Source organism: Acinonyx jubatus, chromosome D3 (genome assembly GCF_027475565.1).
Source record: "Acinonyx jubatus isolate Ajub_Pintada_27869175 chromosome D3, VMU_Ajub_asm_v1.0, whole genome shotgun sequence".
NCBI classification, from domain to species: domain Eukaryota; kingdom Metazoa; phylum Chordata; class Mammalia; order Carnivora; family Felidae; genus Acinonyx; species Acinonyx jubatus.
In genome coordinates this window covers 67,411,329-67,425,221 of record NC_069392.1, presented here as the reverse complement: position 1 = coordinate 67,425,221, position 13,893 = coordinate 67,411,329, and the positions used below count along the sequence as shown (strand labels likewise).

General features: G+C 41.6%; 1 protein-coding gene across 6 annotated transcripts in view; it reads left to right on the top strand.

The window, feature by feature from the left end:
• Positions 1–13,893, top strand: part of DYM (dymeclin) — a 329,646-nt gene that overhangs the window by 27,272 nt on the left and 288,481 nt on the right. For all 6 annotated transcript variants that reach the window (XM_053205580.1, XM_027068935.2, XM_053205581.1 and 3 more), the window contains one exon: positions 11,418–11,470. In XM_053205580.1, the coding sequence (XP_053061555.1) occupies positions 11,418–11,470 (53 nt within the window). The remainder of the gene's footprint in view (positions 1–11,417; positions 11,471–13,893) is intronic.

Genomic DNA, 13,893 nt, shown 5'->3' with positions numbered 1-13,893 from the left:
AGGGCCAGCACCATGGCCTGGCAGCATCCATTGGTACCTCTTATGTTACTCAAAATCCAGAGTGTGGCCGGATGAAGGATGACACAGATGGGTTGGTAGAAAAGAGAAGGAAGAGTCGGGGGCATTGTGGCGGGGGAGCCACATTGGATCGTAGAAACCACTTGAGGGCCACAGACAGGTCCTTCCGGTGGGTGTTCTTGGCCCCATGACACAGGTCACAGGTCAGCTCAGTCATCAGCCTAAATGCGCTGCCCCTGGGAGCTGCAGTGGTGAGTGTTTTGCTTGGCAGCCGTAGCCTGGCTGACCTCGTACACCAGCTGACTAAAATATGGTGGTAAATAACTCTTCCATATTTTCATGTGTGACAATTAACAGGAAGAGGTATTTGGTTTATTAGATGACCCTTTTTATATATTTATTTTGGTTGCAGAACCTTGAATTCTTGAACTACAGGCCTCATTTGAAATTGCCTTTTTTTTCCCCTGCCAACCAATGTTCTTTCTTGTTTATTGGTCAGTTGTGGAAACCGCTCTCCGTCTCGCAGTGGCACTGTGTTGGTGAATGCAGGGACGTGTGCCCTCACACCGAGCTCTGGCCCTTTTGTTCTTTCATTTACCAGCTAATGTCGGGATCTTGGTGAGGTGGTTGTGGAGAGCAGATACCTACCCATCAGGCACAAGGTTGTTTCCCGTCTCTCCTGTCACTTCGTGAATTACGGCTGAAGATATTTGGAGATATTTTCTGTATAAGTGGCTGATATGGTTGATTATTTTTATAATGAAAAAATAGCCACAGTTTTTGTTGTTGTTGTTGTTTAATGTTTATTTATTTTTGAGAGAGAGGGACAGAGTGAGAGCAGGGGAGGGGCAGAGAGAGAGGGAGACACAGAACCCGAAGCGGGCTCCAGCCTCTGAGCGGTCGGCACAGAGCCCGTCGCGGGGCTCGAACTCACAAACCGCGAGATCGTGACCTGAGCTGAAGTCAGATGCTCAACCGACTGAGCCACCCAGGTGCCCCCAAAATATCCACAGTTTTTTACTTAATATTTGCTAATATTTTTCTTTTTCTATCACAGCTGAACATTTCTGCTCCTTCCTGTTCTCCTTCTCCTTCTCCTCCTTCTTTTTTTAAAGATTTTTATTTTTAAGCAATCTCTACACCCAGCGTGGGGCTTGAACTTAAACCTCGAGGTCAAGAGTTGCGTGCTCTACTAACTGAGCCAGCCAGACAGACGCCCCGCATCTGAACATTTCCGTATCCCTTTCACTGTACCATTTTGAAGTTACAGCCAGAGTTCTTTGTCAGAGGATCGTCACTTCAGAGTTTAAATCCAAAGAAGTCGTGAACTCTCTATACAGCAGTTCTTGATGTACCCCCATGTTATTTAATACAAAAATTGACTTCCTGGTATGATGAAAGAACTTAGGTGGTGTTGAATAAAATTTGCTTTGAATTTACAGTGGCATGATAATAATTTACCAGCCATCACATCCTTAATGAATTCCTCCCAGTAGACCATTTTAGAGGGGAAAAAATTCAATGTGATAAAGGCTCTTAGCTTGCTTTTGGTCAACATATGCTTATCTGAGTATTAGGATCACTGGATTTGGTGTTAAAAGATCTGGGCTAGTAATTTTGCAAATTTAGGAATATGTGTGAGTTTATAAGCCACAGTTATGCGTTTTTGGTGGGTGGTAATTGGTGAAATCTTTCTACAGTGTAATGTGCAATATTCATCAGAACAGAAGGGTTCATTGGCCTACCAACTGCACTTCGGGAGTTTATGTTAAGGAGATAATTGGACATGTTCAGAAGAATGTGTAGAAAGATACATGTATAAAGACAGTCATAGCAATGTTTATGAAAGAAAATTGCTAACAATCTAAATGTTCATGAGTAAGGAAATTAGATAAAAAAAAATACAAATAATGCATCTGCACACTGTAACGTTACAGTCCTTAAAAATGATCATATGTTTATAGAAAGGGGAGAAGATTCACAGCGTATTAAGTGGTTAAAGCCAGTTATAAAAAAAAGCTCATATATAGTGTAATCTATTCAAGCAAAGTTGTGTATAAGTGTGTATTTTAAAAATGTGTATATTTGTATAGTTCTTGTATAGGTTTGTGTAGCTTTATGTTTATGATCCAGTTTTTAAAATTTGTTATTTTAAAATAATTACAGATGCATAGGAGGTTGCTAAAAATGTTCAGGGAGGTCTCTTGCATTCTTCACTCACCTCCCCCAGCGGTAACAATTCACATAACTACGGTTCAGTGCCAAAGCCAGGAAACTGACATTGGTACAATCCACAAAGGTGCTCGGGATTTCAGCAATTCTATATATGCACTCACTTGTGTGTGTATCTATAGCTCTATACAGTTTTTATCACATGTGTAGACTCGTATTACCACTGCCACAGTCAAGATGCTCACCTCTTTCATCCCAACAGGGCTCCCTGTGCTTTGCCTTTATAGCCCCACTCATCACCCTGCCCCCTCATCGCTAACTCCTGGTAGCCACTGATCAGTTTTCAATCTCTGTTATTTTGTTATTTCAAGAAAGTTATGTAAATGGCATAATACAATATTAAACATTTTGAGATTGACTCTTTTCACTCAGGATAGTCTTGAGACCCATTCAAGTTAGTCTGTATATCCGTAGTTCATTTTTATTGCTTTTTATTGCTGAGTAGTAGCCTATGTTGTGTATGTACCATAGTTTGTTTAAACAATGACCCATTGGAGGACATTTGGATTGTTTCCAGTTTTTTGCAAGTTGAGGTTTCTTTTTTAAAAAAATGTATTATCGTTATTTTAAATTTATTTTTTTAATGTTTTTATTTATTTTTGAGAGAAAGATAGTGCACATGGGGGAGGGGCAGAGAGAGAGGGAGACAGAGGATCCGAAGCGGGATCTGTGCTGACAGCAGTGAGCCCCATGTGGGGCTTGAACCCATGAACTGTGAGATCATGACCTGAGGCAAAGTCAGACGCTTAACCGACTGAGCCACTCAGGCGCCTCAGAATTTATTTTTCATTGAAGTACAGTTGATGTCATATTGTTGGTTTTAGGTATACAGCATAGTGAGTTGATAAACAAAATACTCAGCATGGTAAGTGCAGTTACCGGGTGCATAATTGGTTTTGTACAAAACTGCCAAACTGTTTTCTCATGGCTACATCATTTTACATATGATCTTTGTTTCTCTTCATCTTTGCCGGCCTTTGGTGTTGTCACTTGTTTTTTTTTTAAGCAGCACTGATAGGTGTGCATGTCTTTAGCATGGTTCAGTTTTGCAATAAAAAAAATAAAAACCATTCTCTTAAAAAAAGAAAAATTGGGGCGCCTGGGTGGCTCAGTCGGTTAAGCATCTGACTTCGGCTCAGGTCATGATCTCGTGGTCTGTGACTTCAAGTTGGGTGTCGGGCTCTGTGCTGACAGCTCAGAGCCCAGACCCTGCTTTAGGTTCTGTGTCTCCCTCTCTCTCTGCCCCTCCCCTGTTTGTGCTCTCTCTCTCTCTCCTTCCCTCTCCCTCCCTCTCTCTCTCTCTCTCTCTCTCTCTCTCTCTCTCAAAAATAAATAAATGTTAAGAAAAAAAGAAAAACTACCTAGGTAAGCCTGTTCTGCCACTTATTAGAAGTTGCTTAATATTGATTGAGAAGTTTCCTAGGTGAATAAGGACTGTTGATTTCCTTGGCACTCCACTGGGGTTGTTCTTCTATGGTAGAACACTAGTGTAAATAAAATCAAAGCCAATCACCTACCCTTGTTTGACACAACAAGTATAAGACTACTTCAGAAATTGCTGAATTTTGTTTTATACTTCCCTTCTGTGCCATGGCGGGGAAGACTGGCAAATTACTTGTAAGGCGTGGTAAGGAATAATATATGCAAATTTGATATTTTAATACACATGGTTTTGTTGTCATGGTGGGTTAGGAGACTTCCGTTGAGCTCTGTGCTGAGCACTTTCCATACCTTGCTGTTTATTCCTTACAACTCTCCTGCGAGATGGTGGTATCTTTCTCTCCGTTCTACAGACGAGGAAACCGAGACTCTCTCAGAGTAACTTTGATATTGCTTATATATACCAAGTGACTTTGGTATAAGCTTATACCAATAGGAAACAAGGAAGCTGGCACTTAAATACGTGGCTTCAAACTATGTACTCTTCCCATTATGCGTGTACATTGCTTTCATTAACAGGCCACATGATTGGAAATTCAAGTGCCGGTGTGTGTGAGTTTGGTAATTGATGGGAACACCTAAGTTGAGAGGTGGTATACCTGATGCAAAAGTATTGAAAATGACCGGCCTGTGAATCTAGTGGCGACAGAGGCCTTCTGTGTTCTTCCTGTTGGTGTTCCTTCCCAGCGCTCCAATTTGGTGTATCGTTTTAGCGGAATTAAACTAAAATTTTTAAGCGTTATGCACTTGACTGTGTTCTCCTTTAGTCACAGTTAAGTTAGTGATTTATCTATGTTTGCTGGCCCAACACTTGGTCTCATTGGCTAATTGCAGTGTTGTTGTGAGTGCACGATTAGGCTTCTCACGTGTCACCAGAGGCATTAGGGTTATTCTTTTTTTTTTTTTTGTCTAAAAATCTCAAGATGGTTGTAGTCATTTTACTGTTGTACACTTGGCTACCTTGGCTGCTGCTCTAAGAGTTCGCTGTGTTTTTGATTCTGTGCTCAGTAGCTTCCCATGGAATGCAGGATGAAATCCAAACTCCCTAACGCGACATGGAGGCTCTTCACTCTCCTTCTCTGCCGTGCCACTCTTCGGTGCTGCCTACACTTCGTAGCTATTTCACTTGGTTTTGCTGGATGTTAGTACATTCCGCAGAGGCGGCGTAGAGCGTGTGGACGATCTGAGACGTAACTTGGCAGTCATTGAGCCGTGTTACCGGTACTCACTGGGGAATTTTGTCTCAGAAGCTCTCCCACAAGCGTGTGGAGAGTGTGAGGTTGAAGTCGGTAAGGGTTCTCCTTAGGGAGATTCTCTTCATGAGAATCAAAGGAAGGAAGAAAGGGAGCAGAAATGGCAGTTGTAATGTTTAAGAACTTGCCTGTGGTTGTGAAAATTTTAGTAACTGCTTCATTGCCGAATTATCTTCAGGGAAGTCCAGTGAAGGTTCTTAAAACTGGGAAAATCCCTGCAGCAGTTACACATTTTCTTGTGACGCGTGAGTGTAATTCTTGGGACTATCTCTCCACGGCCTTAGGCCTCATTGTTCAGCGTGTCACCGGCAACCTGGAGACTCCCGTGACTCCCATGTGTTGCTGCTGGAGTACTGGCCCAGCCCCAGGCATGAGGAGTGTGATACCTTATCACATAGAAGGATGGCCGCAGACAGAGCCACACCTGATCGTCGGATCAGTGTGGTTGTTTGTCTAGAGTTTACTTCATTTAGCGAAAGTTTGATGACTGGTTTTAAGTATTTCTCCTTAATCTCCCGTCATTGACATTTAAAATATCGACCTGGGCGTCGTGGAGTTTAAGATACTCTGTGTGGTACTAATGTATTGAACCTGTACTGGTGTAAGTATTTGCTGCCCTCTCGCCCCCTTTTTGCACGCTCCCAGTGCCCCAAATTCGCCTTCAGAAACGACATTCGGTTTCTAATTGTAATTGTCTTGGAAACATTGGCATGTTTTGCAGCACCATTTTGCTTTTATTTACTGCAAATGATGATTTGTCAGTTGCCTGGTGCCAGAACATCTGAGTTCATCTGTTTAACTAAAACAGCCCCGTGCATCGATGCCTATAACGCACAGCAACAGTTACCAGCCACCCCAGTCGCTTACCACCTCATTTTGGCTCTGAATCAAGCAAGTGAGAAGCAAGATCATTCCTAAAATGTTCCAAGAAGTTTAGAAAATGGGGAGGGTGGAGGGATGAGAGGAAGGGGGGCTCTAGTAGAACGGTCGGCGTGTTGCTTTTGGCAGGGGTGTGCCTGGCTGGTTTTCTTTGCGGAAGAAAGCAACGCTTCAGGGTGCGGAGACCACAGCGTGTGCACTACGACAGCAGAGCTCTGCGGATCTTTGATTTACTAGGTCATTACTCAAGTGTTCCGGCCGAACCACGGCACCAGGCGCGGCGGGTGAATGAGACACGTTCCCTCTTCTCTTGTTGCTCATACTCCCGGCGCTGGAGACGCTTCCGACCCGAGGTGGCGATTGTTGAGGTGGTGGCAGTGAAACGGGACTCTTCCAGGTCGTTCCGTGTCGGGGGGGACCCAGGCCTGATGGGCCTGATCACAGGATGGCAGGTGCTGGCTGGCTTAACCACCAGAGAGGGGGCTTTCCAAGAGACGTGGGGGTGGGATAATTCCCAGCTTTTCTTATCTCTTCATCCAAGAAATCAGACTGCTTCGAAAGGATACCTTTCTCCACACCTGGAATTAAATAAGTATTTAAAAATAGTTTAATAAAATTTAAACTTCGGGGCAGGCCTTGCCTTGAGGGCTGGAGAGTGTGAAGTGTTTCTTGAGGAACAAGGGGAAGTAATGAACTTTGTCCTCTGATGAAGTATCTGACGATGGCATTCATTCACTCAGTACATTTTTATTATGTGCCTGCTTTGTACCAGGCTGGGAACGCCGTGATGAGCAAGGAGTCCACAATCCTGGAGTGGAGCGGGGCACAGACAAAGAATTGGGCAATGTTGCTACCGAGTACTCGCTTTTATAAGTGGGTGCTTTGGGGGCTGAAACCAGGCTTTTCACCTGGTCTTAGACGATCAAAGATTTCCTGGAGGAAGTGATGTCCAAACCAGCCTCGCTAACAGACGTTGAATTGATCCTTTTTTCAGGCTAATACTGTATTAAAAATAAAATCAGAGCCCTGTTTTGGGAACATCCAATACCCTTCTGTTGAGAACAGGTTAAAGAACTGAACTCTATGCTCCAGCCATCTAATACCTACTTTTCTAGTCTTGTAGTTTGCCATTCTCCAGTGTAGACGAACCTCTGCTTTCCAGAACGTGCCAGGCTCTCTGTGATGATTTGCATGCGCTGTCAGTCGTGTCTGGAAAGCCCTCTCCTGATGTCTGCCAGACTGAGTTCTCTTGCGGTTACTTCCTCCAGGATGCCTTCCTTGACCGCTCCTAGGGTAGGTTGCACCTACCCTAGGATGCACCTCTTAGGACCTTACATACAGGGCTGGGCTTGATCTTGGTGTTTCCCCCCCAACCCCCCACCCCACCAAATAGTCTAGCTGCTTCTTTATTCCTCCGTGTAACTTGGGGGCTGAGACAGCATCTTTCACGGAACCCAGCATGTCCTGAGCGCCCAGGCAGTGTTTGCTGAATGAACAAGCTTAGAAGATCTTGAAGGCTGTAGCCACATGTATATAATTGAAGTTCTTGGTTCCATCCAGTTTTAAGAGAGTGTTATTGACTGAGGAAAGTCGAAACACCACCGAAACAGATTTTATGCGTGTGGTCTAGTTATTAACCTCATAAAGCTATTTACAGTCTTTTGCATTTATACCTCTTTACTTTTATTTTTTTGCCTGAGTAACCAATAAACTGAGTAATTCATAGTTTCTACTTCTTGCCAACAAGTGTATATTATTAAATCTGACCACCGTGATTTATTAATAAGAACTCTTTTGGTTATTAACAAGAATCAATTTGATTTGGCATATGGCAGAAAGAGGGGCATATGTGATGAAGAGACAGGGATGTCTCATTGAATCCAAGATCAAGAACACAGACAGGCTTTGGGAAGAGCTGGCCCCAAGAATTGGAAGGCCAGCAGGAATCCTTTAATTGCTCTGTTCATCTCTGCTTCTTGCCTCAAATCTCTTTTATTCATTTTCTCTATTTTCTTACTAACTTGCTTTCTCTGCTTCTCAATGGATAGAGGATGGTTTCCCATAACTCTCAGCTTTGCAGCCATATTCTAGTTGTATGGAAAACCTTTCTTTCCTTTCCAGTTCCAGATTCCCCAGACGTTCCAAATGTCTGTCTCTGATTGAGTCAGGAGTGGCCAGGGAGTGGGGTCTTGCTGAACAAGCCTGTCTGGCTCTCCTCACCCCTGGGGGTAGGGGGGAAGATGGAAGAAAGGGATGGGGACATCAGGCTGACAGACACTGTGAGGTGGGCAGACGCTAAAACTATTTTTGTAAATAAAAATACAGTGATAAAGCCCAGAGACCCACAAATGCTTTATTATAGCATTATTTCTAGGTTATTTTGGCTAAAAAAAACTTCAGTGAGAAACTTAGAGATTTAACTTTGACAAGATATTTATCTTTTTGAATGTGAGTATAACTTGAGATTCTTTAAAAAAATATTTTTTTTAATGTTTATTTTTCAGAGAAAGAGACCATGAGTGGAGGTAGGGAGGTCGTGAGTGAAGGCGGGGGGGAGGGGGGGGCGCTCAGAGAGAGAGGGAGGCACAGAATCCGAAGCAGGCTCCAGGCTCCGAGCTGTTAGCACAGAGCCTAACATGGGGCTCAAACCCGTGAGCCGTGAGATCATGACCTGAGCCAAAGTCGGACGCCCAACCGACCGAGCCACCCAGGCGCCCCTATAACTTGAGAATCTTAAGGTAATGGCATGTTTGCTGAAGTAGCAAGTGGGTTCCAGCTTTGTGCGTGTGTATAATACTTGTAATTCTTAGACGTGACACTGCCTTCCGTTGTCAGGAGACAGGTTCCGGAGCAGCTCTCCTGCAAATACAAGGTGAGACACAGGTCATTTAAAGTTTTCCAACAGCCACATTAGAGAAGTGAAGCAGGCGAAATCAGTCTTAATAATACATTTCGTATATATCTATGTGTACATAAAAAGAGGGTTTATAGCTTCTGCTTATCAGAAGAGGTTGTCATGGGGCGCCTGGGTGGCTCAGCCGGTTAAACGACCGACTCTGGATTTCGGCTCAGGTCAGGATCTCACGGTCCCTGAGATTGAGCTCTATGTCAGGCTCTGTGCTGACAGCGTGTAGCCTGCTTGGGATTCTTTCTCTCCTTCTTTCTCTCCACCCCTTTCCCACTCACTCCCTCTCATGCTCTCGAAATAAATATTAAAAAAAAAAAAAAAAAAGAAGAGGTTGTCATGGGATTTAAATGTACTAATAAATTTTAAAGTGCTTTGAAAAATATAACATAGGGGCGCCTGGGTGGCTCAGTCGGTTAAGCGTCCGACTTCGGCTCAGGTCATGATCTCGCGGTTTGTGGGTTCGAGCCCCGCGTCAGGCTCTGTGCTGACCGCTCAGAGCCTGGAGCCTGTTTCAGATTCTGTGTCTCCCTCTCTCTCTGACCCTCCCCCGTTCATGCTCTGTCTCTCTCTGTCTCAAAAATAAACAAACACTTAAAAAAAAAAGAAAAAAAAGAAAAATATAAAGCATTATTTTAATTAACTGGGGGAGGGGGGAACCCACTACATTTTGGAATCAGTAATAGCGATCATTTATTAGGTTTTACTCTGTGCCAGATACTGTTCCAAGCACTTCATAACATATTATGTAATTTAATGATAACGCTGTCTTTTAGAGCAGGTACAATTATTTATCATCTCTGTTTTATATAGAAGGAAACTAAGACATAAAGGTTTAAGAAATTAGTCCAAAGTCACGTAGCTGGTAAGTAGTTGAGCTGGAATTGGAATGCGCTTTTTTTTTTTTTTTAATTGTGGCAAAACACAACATAACATTGATCACCTTAACCGTTTTTAAGTGTGTGCTTCTATGACATTAAATACAGTCGCATTGTTGTTTGACCCACCATCCGTCTCCAGAACTTTTCATCTTCCCAGACTGAAACCCGACTCATTAAACACTAACTCCCCATTCCCCCCGCCTTCAGCGCCACTAACTGCCGTTCTTTCTGTCTCTCTGAATCTGACTACTCCAGGGGCCTTCTATAAGTGGAATCATACAGTATTTCTTTTTTTGTGGCTGGTTTGTGTCACTCAGCATAATGTCTTCAGGGTTCATCTGTGTTGTAGCACGTGTTAGAATTTCTTTCCTTTTTAAGGCTGAATGATGTTACACTGTATGAATGTACCACATTTTGTACCGTGATTCACCCATTGATGGACATTTTGATTGTTTCTACTTTTGGCTGTTATGAGTGATGGTGACTGTGATGTGCAGATATCAGGTTGAGTCCCTGCTTTCAGTCCTTTTTGGGTATCTGTATACCCAGAAATGGAATTGCTGGATCACACAGTAATTTTATATTTAACGTTTTGCTGAATTGCCATACTCTGTTTCAAAGCACCAGCACCATTTTACATAATGCACGAAGGTCCCCATTTCTCTATATCTCCTCCAACACTTACCTTCTCCCTCTCCTTTTTTTTTTTTTTTTTAAGTAGCCATTTTAATAGGTGTGAAAGCAGTATCTCATTGTGGTTTTGATTTGCATTTCCCTGATGAATCGTGTTGTTGCACATCTTTTTATATACCTATTGCCTTTTGTATGTCTTCTTTGGAGAAATGTCTCTTTAAAGTTTTGCCCATTTTTAAATTGAGTTGTTTGGTTTTTTGTTGAGTCAGAGGTTTTTGTTTTTGTTTTGGTATATTCTGGATATCAGTCTCTTATCAGATAGAGGATTTGCAAACATTTTCTCCCATTCTGCTGTGTTGGCTTTTCACCCTGAGATAGTATCTTTTGATACGCAAAAGCTTTTCATTTTGATAAAGTCAAACTTACATATTTTTTTCTTTTAATGTCTGTGTTTTTGGTCTCATATCCAAGAAATCATTGCCTAATCCAGTGTCATAAAACTTTCCCCTGTGTTTTTTTCCGAGTTTTATGTCTGTTTCTGTCTGTGCCTCCTGTCTCCGTGTCACTCATATCTATCTCTGTGTGTTTCTGTTTTTCTTTGTTTATAAATTATTGAAGCTTATGTATGTGTTCTCGTGCTTTTCTTGCCTTGTTTCTTCCTTTATTTGTTGATCTATTTAAATGTATTGCAGGTATCATGAGACTTCATGTTTCTCCTAAAAATAATGGCATTTTTTTTCAAACAACTCTAACCCCATGATTGGTACTCTCTGAGTACATTTTCTAATTATGTCGAAAACAGAAGCTTAACTTCATTTTGTCTTTTTATTTTTTTTTTTAATGTTTTTATTTATTTTGAGAGACCAAGTGCAAGCAGGGGAGGGGCAGAGAGAGAGGGAGACACAGAATCTGAAGCAGGCTCCAGGCTCTGAGCTGTCAGCACAGAGCCCGACTTGGGGCTTGAACCCACAAAATGAGATCATGACCTGAGCTGGAGTCAGATATTTAACCAACTGAGCCACCCAATAAAATTTGTGATTTTATTGTTTATCATGGTACATCCTATTTTCCTTCTAAATTGTTTTTCTCCTCTTTATTTTATTTATTCCTTTAACTGGTCAGTGTGTACCTATTTAGCATTGTAGTTATTAATTACCTTTTCTTCTCTCCCTCCAGCACCGAGCTGAAGCTCTTGGAGGAAGCAACTGTTTCAGTCTGCAGGTCTTTAGGTAAGGGGCAAAATGAGTGAGTGAGTGAGTGAGTGAGTGAGTGAGTGAGTGTGTGTGTGTGTGTGTGTGTATGGGTGGCATTTATTTAAAAATTTCTGTTACAAGTTTTGGTAGTGTAATATGAATTAAGTTAATGAAGTGATATATTCTGGATGATTATATTTAGTAATATTTACTCCTGTTCATGGTGCTCATTGGGGCCGCTAGAAGGTACCATTTGGTCAAGAGCAGTAAGACACATGCTTGCTCACTTGCAGTGGTGGTAATAGACTCTCCTAAACCACAGACTGTTTTAGCTTGTTTTGTTTGGTGTTTAATTGAGGAATAGTTGGACAGTGTTACATTGGCTTCAGGTGTATAACATAGTGATTTGATCTTGATTTGACATTTATATATATCACAAAATGCTCATCGTAATAAGTCTAGTCACCATCTGTCATCATACACAGTTATAATAGTATTACTGACTGTATTTCTTATGCTGGACTTGATCATCTCTGCGACTTACTTCTTTTATAATTGGAAGTTTGTACCTCTTAATCCCCTTTACCTGTTTCACCCATTCCACCCCCTGCCCCACCTGTCAGCTACCACTTTGTTCTCTATATTTATGAGTCTGTTTTGTTTGTTTTTTCTTTTTTCTTTTTTTTGATTCCACATATAAGTGAAATAACACAGTATTGGTGTTTCTCAGACTTTTCACTTAGCGCAGTACCCTCTGGGTCTATCCATGTTGCCACCAATGGCAAGACTTCATTCTTACTTATGGTGGAGTAATATTCCCTTGTATGTATATATCACCTCTACTTTATCCATTCATCTATCGACGGACACCTGGGTTGTTTCCATGCCTTCACTATTGTAGATGATGCTGCCGTGAACCTGGGGCCACGTAGGTCTTTTGAAGTTAGTGTTTTCATTTTCTTCAGATAAAGGCTAGAAAGAGTTGCGTCATAGGGTAGTTCTATTTTTCATCTGTTGAGGAACCTCCATACTGTTTTCCACAGTGCCTGCCCCAGTTTGCATTCCCACCAACAGTGCAAGAGGGTTCCTGTTTCTCCCCATCTTCACCCACACTCGTTATTTCTTGTCTTTTTGATTTTAGTCACTCTGAAAGGTGTGAGGTGATACCTAATTGTCGTTTGGATTTGCATTTCCCTGATGATGAGTGATACTGAGCATCCTTTCATGTGTCTGTTGGCCATCTGTATGTCTTCTTTGGGAAAATGTCTGTTCAAGTCCTCAGCCTATTTTTCTTTAATTTTTTTTTAATGTTTATTTTTGAGAGGGAGAGAGACAGTGTGAGCAGGGGAGGGGCAGAGAGAGAAGGAGACACAGACTCTGAAGCAGGCTCCAGGCTCCAAGCTGTCAGCACAGAGCCCGATGTGGGCCTCGAACTCATGGATCGTGAGGTCATGGCCCGAGCCGAAGTCAAACACTTAAGCGACTGAGCCACCCAGGTGCCCCCCTCGGCCTATTTTTTAATCAGATGTGGGATTTTTTTGGTGTTGAGTTGTATGAATTCTTTACATATTTTGAATATGAACTTTTTTTAAAAAAAGATTTTATTTTCAAGTAATCTCTACACCCAACATGGGGCTCGAACTTACAACCTTGAGGTCAAGAGTCACGTGGTACACCAGCTGAGCCAGCCAGACACCCCTTGAATATTAACTTCTTATTGAATATGTCATTTGCAGATCTCTTCTGCCATTCATTAGGTTGCCTTCTCGTTTTGTTCATGGTTTCCTTTGCTGTGCAGAAGCTTTTTAGTTTGATGTAGTCCCACTTGTTTATTTTTGCTTTTGTTGCCCTTGCCTGAGGAGACAGATCCAAAAAATATTGCTAAGACTGAATTCCAAATTTACTGCCTATGTATTTTTTAAGAGTTTTATGGTTTCAGGTCTTACATGTAGGTCTTTAATCCATTTCAAATTTATTTTTGTATATGGTTTAAGAAAGTGGTTACTGGAGAGGAAGTCTGAAGATCGTAATTTTTTTTTTTTTGCTTCTTTGTTTATTACATCTTTTTCATTAACCATTATGATGAAGTGTTTCTCATTATACTTTTTTCTTTTTGATTTTGCCTGAAATTTGATGAGGTTTTTTTTATTGGCTTATTAAAGTCTTTTCAGGTCCAAAGTTTTCTTTAGTTATGGTTTTGATTTTCCTTGTGTTTGGGTTTCTTCTCCCCCAACTTAGGATCACCTGTTAACAGTCAGCTTGGACTGTTTTTGCTTTCTGTATCTTTCTTTTTCCTTTTTTTAAATGTAATTCTATCATAATTAATATAATTTTATTAATATAATTTTAATATAATTTCTTAAAAAAATTTTTTTAATGTTTATTTATTTTTGAGACAGAGAGAGACAGAGCATGAATGGGGGGAGGGGCAGAGAGAGAGGGAGACACAGAATCGGAAG